General features: G+C 45.9%; 1 protein-coding gene across 1 annotated transcript; it reads left to right on the top strand.

Moving 5' to 3' along the window:
* Positions 1 to 1,625: 1,625 nt before the first annotated feature.
* On the top strand, positions 1,626 to 4,804 carry LOC107291403 (alpha-2C adrenergic receptor-like). Its single transcript, XM_015820397.1, has one exon. The coding sequence runs from the start codon at positions 2,136 to 2,138 to the stop codon at positions 3,342 to 3,344; it is 1,209 nt and encodes a 402-aa protein (XP_015675883.1). The 5' UTR covers positions 1,626 to 2,135; the 3' UTR covers positions 3,345 to 4,804.
* Positions 4,805 to 7,617: the final 2,813 nt, after the last annotated feature.

Raw genomic sequence — 7,617 nt, 5'->3', positions numbered from 1 at the left:
ATTCTTCTGAGAAACCAAGTAGATGGCAGTATCCTGTGATCTTTACACCATCATTATTTGTGGGTTTATGCACAAAAATAGGATTCTTCCAAATCCACACCTTAGACAGTCTTGTGAATTGCTTGTAGGTCTCTTCTGGGCAAATCCGGTATTTAATATAGCATGGGAATAATTCCCTGAGATACTTTATTTGCATTGCTAATGCCCAGCCTGGATTTGAGAAAGAAACTGCATTGCTATAAATGGTTCCTAAAGACCCTTGGCAAACAATTCCTTTAAAAAGATGCAGCCACCCACTCCTAGGCGAACTATATTTTAAAATTCAGCCTACTCCTTTATTTGGCAGTTAACACTATTTCTGTAACACTTTAGCCAGCCTCTTTTGGAAGTGAGGCTGGTGCACTGACAACTCTGGCCACTGGGTGGCAATGTGGGATAACGGGAATCTGAATTACAGTCCTGGAAGAGCCAGCCAAGGGGCGAAGCTGAGGGCCAGAGGGATCCGCCAAAAGAATTTGGGTGATGGGCCTCTAAACTTGCCAGTGAGGAGGCAAAGGTGGGTTTGGGGCTGTGTGTAAGAACCCTGCTGAAGAAAAGCAAGATGAAAAGAACCAAGGGAATAATTGATCTATTTCAAACCCTGCTAATTTGAGGTTGTGGTTGCCCCCAAAGCCTTTAAAATACAGCCTTCAGTTGAGGAACTTGATGGATTAATGAAGATGATTCCTGTAAGCATGGGCAGAAGTACTTGTTTCAAGTCTGGGCAATCACAGCTACAGAATCCAGGAAGGTTTCTTCCTCACAAAATCTACCATCTTTTTCCTCCTTTATTCCCTCCCCCCCCCCACTAGAAGCATAATGAAGTCTCCTTCAAGCTGATGCCGGGTGACAGTATGCAGCCAGTGTGCATGCTTTGGGAGGGCAACAGCATGGTTGCGGCTTGCCATTACTATCTTCCTGGAAGTCTTTATTTACTTCTCAAAGGAGCCTCTCTGGAGGGTTCCCCTCCCAAGTCCTAATTGGACCTAGCTGTGCTTAGCATCTGACCCCAAAGTTGGCCGGCACTGCCAACATCCAGAGACAACACCTTCTCTAGGACTACAACTCCTACGATCCTCAACCAATGTGTATACTTTCTGGCTTTCCTTCCAGATGGATGTGGGCTTCTAACAGATTGAAGGAGAAAGACAATACTCAGAAGTTAATGCTTGTTTCTGTAATTAAGCCAATAACATATTTCTGTTCCAGCAGAAAGTTTTATTGGTAGGGAGAAACATTAGAAAATAAAGATCTCAATTTTTTTCCCCCTCCCTGGCTGGACAAACAAAGATTGCAAATCCCAATACATTTTCTTAGAAGGGCTTTTTTGCTGAGATCAATGATCTGCACGGTGATCATTTCAAAACTAGTTTGAAATGGGCGACTGAGACAGCCGGGCACAGTCCTTCCCCTCTTTGCTGCCAGTTGGCACTTACCAGGTGGGGCAATAATAAGCAACCCAGGGATACTCTCCAAAGCTCATTAACATTAGTAGCAAACAGCCTCTCCCACCACCAGTCAAATCTGGCTGGGTGCCTGCAAGCCGAACTCTGTCAGCCCCTCCCTTCCCTCCTCTACGGGGAGAGCAAAGACCAGACTCAGAGAGACTCAAGCTGGAACAGCCCAGCTGAACTTCACATCATTTCAGCAAAAAAGAAGTATCTCCAAGAAGACCGGAGTTTTCTGTCTGCCCACCAATATTGTCTTGGATATTCCCAATAACTCAATCTGGAAAAGTCGCAGCAACAGGAAGAACTGGTGACAATAGCTGGAAACGATCAGATCTGCCGCCTGCCCCAAAATATTCTGGAATCCAGACGGCCTCTCCAGGATTCATCTTACTGTTCAAGGTCCATCATGCCTCCTTGAAGACCCTGATTCTGCTTTAACATCCAACGTGATAGCCTGGATTCGGCAGTGCCGCTGCAGGTTTGTGCTGTTGCCTCCTAGCTTAGAATGGTGCCCGTCGAGAAGAAGGTTGGTGGCAGTGCCATCGTTCTCTGCAGCTATCCTGACTATACAACTTGCCCTGCCTGAGCAAGACTTGGGAGCCCGTGAACCTTGCACAGGCACTCAGGGTATGGCCTGGTCTGGGGATGAATGGGATGGAGTCACAGCAAAATGGATCTAGCAATCAGAGTGAGCAGGGACCCACCATCTTTCCATACTCGCCTCTGGCCACAACTCTCATCCTTGTGGCAGGACTGACTGTGGCTCTTGTGACATTCACAGGGAATGTGCTGGTTGTATTAGCTGTGTACACTAGCCGTGCCCTTCGGGCCCCACAGAATCTCTTCCTGGTGTCTATGGCTACAGCCGATATCCTTGTAGCCACCCTCATTATCCCATTTTCCTTGGCCAATGAGATCATGGGCTACTGGTGCTTTGGGGGTCTTTGGTGCAGTTTCTACTTGTCGCTGGATGTCCTGTTCTGTACCTCCTCCATCATGCATCTGTGTGCCATCAGCTTAGATCGCTACTGGGCAGTCACCCGAGCTGCCCGATATAATCTGAAAAGGAGCCCCCAGAGGGTCAAAGGTATGATTGGGGTTGTCTGGGCCATTGCCGCTGTTGTATCTCTGCCACCACTGTTTAAATCTAGACAGCAGGACCAGGTCTGCCTCCTGCATGATGACACCTGGTATGTTCTGGCCTCTTGCACTGCCTCCTTCTATGCCCCTTGCCTCATCATGGTTGCAGTCTATTGCCGGATTTATCATGTGGCCAAACACAGGAACTCCATGGTCACTGCAGCACGGCGGGTGTCCTATCCCAACCTCATCCCTGTGGCTAAGTACAATACCTGCAGAGGGAGCACCCAGCCTCCTGGGGAAACACAGAAGATGGGAATGGAGTCCGGCCAGCTTCCTTGTCCCCAGCCTAGCTTGCCCCGGCTCTCTCGGCAATGGAGAGTAGATGATGGTGGCAACAGCAGTGCTCGGCCACCAAGGACTCCAAGGCTTTCTTGGTCACTTCCCTCCAGTCTCCATCAGCGCAGAAGCAGGGACATGTCTCTCTCCACCAATCGGCTGATGCAGGCCCGGGAGCGCAGATTCACCTTTGTCCTTTCTTTTATCATTGGAGCTTTTGTCCTCTGTTGGTTCCCATTCTTCTTTACTTACAGCCTGGAATCTGTGCTTGGAGAAGGCTGCTGCATCTCTGAGCCTCTCTTCAAATTCTTCTTCTGGATTGGGTACTGCAACAGCAGCTTCAACCCCATCATCTACACGGTCTTTAACCGGGACTTTCGCAGAGCTTTCCAGCAACTCCTGTCTCCTGCCTACTCATTCGTGTGCCGAAAATGAGGACTCTGCTAGAGGGTTGTTGGAACCTGAGAGAGGCATGACGGACAGGGGGCTGGCTACAGAACATCCCCCTGGGGTCACAGAGAAGGTAACCAGTGGAAGTTGGGGAGCTGAATATTTCTGCAGCTGCATTTTAATGAAGACTTCCCCACCCCAGACATGCATGTAGCTTGAAGGGCAGAAGTGCCACAAGAAGCAAGATTTCTGTGACTTGTTGGCAGGTAGTTGGTTGCCAAGAGTCACTCTCACACTCCTGCCTGTTTCTCTAGCTTGTGGTTGCCTGATCTGTTGTTTAGCAAGCTAATTAACTGAGGTAGTGGGAGCAGAGGGTGGCTGAGGTAAAATTATTGATGTACTGTAAGGACTACTACAGCAGCTTTGACTCCCCATGCAGACTTGCTCCAAATTTTGACCATTGCTGTAATAAACCTGCAAGTTTATGTTCTTGGTTTTACTATCCCTAATCCTTGGTTTAGGGGTAGAAGTTATATTGAATCACCTCAGCAGTTGGGCTCCATCCTTAATCCTAAAAGGAAAGGTCTGCTCCAAAACCAGTTCTAAGTCAGAGAAGCTCTGGAAGGAATGTTCATTTATCCCAGATGCTCTGTGGGAAGGGGAAACAGAAACAGATTCTATTAATGGGGATTTAGCGGGCTGACTATTTTGGTACTGGAACTAAAAATGTACAGCTGAGTGTTTCTGTCTCATGTATATTGTCCCTTGTCAAAACAAGGGTGGTGGCATTTGGAGGAATTGGGGCCCTATTCAAGACATAAAAAGATCCATCTAGTGGTCTGGTACTCCATCAGAAATACTAGGGGTCTTGAAGGAAAAACCTGCAAACAGAATGTGATATACGGTAGTCACAATGATAATCTCATTGGATAATTGTAGCAAGAAGCATTCTTCCTCTGAACATTATTTCCTTGTTACTTTGGGTCTGAGCAGCTTGAGGTTTGACTGATATCCTCCACAGAAAGAACGAACAGGGGAGGAGCAAAATCACGGACGTCCTAAGATCACTTTTCCCAATCCCCAGAGCCTTCTCTACCACAGTTCTCATATACTCAAGCATTGGTCTCTCTGATTTTGAGAGTTGATGGGGTATCAAGATGAGAAGAACTTTCCCAAGGACAGTAAGGAACCGACTTATCCTAGGGAGGCCCTGGGATTGCAGAAAGATGGATGGACCAAGAAGGAGAGGGAGAATATTTCCTGCAGAATCAGTGGATGACGGTGCATTACTTTGGTGGTGTGAAGCTGCCGGTTTCAGTGTCCTTTGCCTAGCCTGCCTGCTAGTTCAGGCGAAGCAGAACTAAACAAGGGACATAACTGCAAAGCTTATTCAACCATCTGGTTTGAGGAAACATTACCCTTATCCTGCTTCTGGGCAGATGCCAGGCATGGGTTTTGGCAAAGAGGCTCCTGTCAATCATAGTAAAGGTGTCTTCCATATTGCCTCCAGCAATTAAGTTTTTCCTGTTGTTCCAGTTTGCTGAGATTAGTTTCTCAGGCTGAAGCTGGTGCCACAGCCAAGCACCTGCCATCTCTTAGGCATTTTCTTCCCAACAATCAACTCCTTTTTATGTCTCATATGCTTAGCAGGGTAACTCATGCCCGTTGCCTTGAATCTCAAACTGAGGCATATTACCTCATATTCCAACCTTAATTTTGTTGTCTTTAACAGGCATTCAGCAGATGATTTTCTTCCTGGTACTGTTAAGGGTGGGGAGGGAAGCAAGGCAGGTTCTGTTTGACAGGAACTTAAATTAATGTTTTAGAGCAGGGGTAGTCAACCTTGGCTCTTTTATGACTCGTGGACTTCAATTCCCAGAATTCCTGAGCCAGCTGGCTCAGGAATTCTGGGAATTGAAGTCCACGAGTCATAAAAGAGCCAAGGTTGACTACCCCTGTTTTAGAGACTCTTTAAGGACAGAAAAAGAGGCAGCCGTTGTAACCCAGGGCTGATTCCCAGAGTATACTTTTCAGTCACAGGCCTGCTCCTTTAATATGCTTCCCTGTGTGTAAAACGGCTTTTCTATTCATCTGTCCCGTGTGACTGGATAATAATCTGCAGACATGGCTTTAAACCCCCAATAGGCCTAAATTAAGATTACTGCCTTGTCCTATTGTGATAAATAGTTATCAATGAGGGTTATTTTATGTGAAGTCTCTCTTCCTGTAAGCATTACTGATTATGTTGCTAAGGAGACCAATCAAACAATAAAACTACAAACGAGGCAAACATTTTTACTAGCTAATAGAGTGACATCTGGTAGCTCATTCTTCCCAGAAAACAGAGCAAACCAAGGATGGCGTAAATTAGGCAGGTATCCACGGAGATAGGCCCATTTTTAGTACCATATTACTCACCCCAGTTCCAGACACCTAGAAGGGCAGCTGGTGTCTATTATCTCTCAGAGAATTTGGGTAAACTATGTTCTCATGTACAGATTGACCACTGAGATAAACTGGAAGAAAAAAACAACCTGAAGGAAGGAATGCTTGTTTCTTCTGATATCTCAGTGAACCTGACAGAGTTACCTTTTCATTATAAAGCATGTCATGCTTCAAATGCACTCCAGCATCCAGCCTGGAAACCTGCACTGCTTGCTTTTTTTTTTTACCCAGAAGTAGATTAAAATGTTTCCACCTTTCACATTTCACTTTCATCTTCCTGGGATACGTCCTCTGTATCAACGACCCCTTCCAGTAATTCTACAGGGTTAAAATTTTGCACTCTTCCATGACGCTTTGTTTAGTCCTAATAAAGGGTTGGTTGAATTTGGGGTTTTTTTTTCTGTATTTTGGTGTGTTTTTTTAATGGCATTTGATAAACATGATGGACAATCCTTTCAGGGCAGCCTGAACAGGTCCAGGAAGCATCTTCGACAGAGTATTGCCCTGCACTATGCTGGGATCAATGCAAGGAAGTAGAGGGGTGAACTTGGAATCTTTAAAGAGTACAAACTTGCATCCAGAACCACTATGTGGTTGGTCAGTTTAGCAAATTTGTTTTTTTACAGAATGGCCTTTGCAACACTGAGGAGGGGGAAACAGCAGTGCTCCAGATAAACTCAACTGATGATCTCCTGCTACCACATCTTCTGTGAGATTGTGGATTCCTGGATTGTCTGTGCTCTATTTTCAACGGGATGGGTGTTGTTTATTTTTTTTTAATAGGCAAATTATACCTGCCTACATTCCATCATTTAAATATAAATTAAGTGAAAAGGCTGCATTTCACATGATTTCCATATGACCCTTGGGATTGTCCAGAATTTGGCCAAATATGAAATACCTGGATGATGCAGATTGGAGTAAATAAATTTGTATCCTAGGTAGTAGGATGGAGCTTGATTGGGTTGCACTAAAACATTTGTGGCAATGTATATCCATCCCTATTCTTCAATTTCCCTATGGAAGTATCAACTTGGGACAGAGAGTCCTGAGTTTGATAATTGGACCAAGATGGGAGATGGGGATCCAGCTTTTTGCAGTTTTAACGTTGGCTCCTAAGACTAATCATGCAGGTCATTTAATCATTTAAAAGATGAAATTTGGATGGCTGTATGTCCTTTTCAGGTTCATTTCCTCTCTTATCTGTTGATGGGCTATTATCACTATAACCCTTTTTGTTTTATTTTCCACCAAATGGAAGACCAAGAAGTTAGAGGAAGATGGACTTATAGCTACTTTGTGCTGTTGGCACTGGTGTCGTTGGTGCTGTGTTTCGAGCAAAGCCCCTTTCCAGGAAGTTGCTGTTAAGGCAGCTGCTGGAAGGGCAGAAGGTGAGAGATGGTGAGGTGGCACATGGATGGCGAGAGGCAGCCCAGAATTCCTATGAGGGAAGACCTTGCAGCAAGGGTCCAATGACATGGGACTTCTCACTCAACATCTCCACCAGGGCAATGTAGCTGAGGTTGATGAGGCTGTGACGTACGCGTGGAAAAATGGCAATGCAAAGGCCCATGAGAAGATTAAGTGACAAAGCAGGGAAAGTCTCCTCAAGAGGCAGGGTGGAATGCGGTTTGGATCTGAAAGGAGCAGACCAGCCAGCCCTCTTGGCTCAGACATGCAGAGGCCGGAGGCTGAGTAATTTCCCCAGCTTTGGGGCTCAAAATAGAAAAACTTGAAACACTGACCCTCAACCTATCTAAAAACAGCTGTTGGCGCCAAGGGAGCTGGATTCCACAAGCCAGAGGGCCTAGCTCCAAACTCCAGCCCTCCCTTTAGTTTCCAAGCTTTGTGAGGTTGTATGTCTGAACCGTTG

The sequence above is a fragment of the Protobothrops mucrosquamatus genome, unplaced genomic scaffold (genome assembly GCF_001527695.2).
Source record: "Protobothrops mucrosquamatus isolate PMUCROS unplaced genomic scaffold, P.Mucros_1.0 scaffold1124, whole genome shotgun sequence".
In the NCBI taxonomy this organism is placed as follows: domain Eukaryota; kingdom Metazoa; phylum Chordata; class Lepidosauria; order Squamata; family Viperidae; genus Protobothrops; species Protobothrops mucrosquamatus.
This window is presented reverse-complemented; position numbering and strand designations above follow the sequence as displayed.

Excerpts from the sequence above, each read along its gene's own strand:
- LOC107291403 (XM_015820397.1), top strand. The coding sequence starts at position 2,136 with ATGAATGGGATGGAGTCACAGCAAAATGGATCTAGCAATCAGAGTGAG.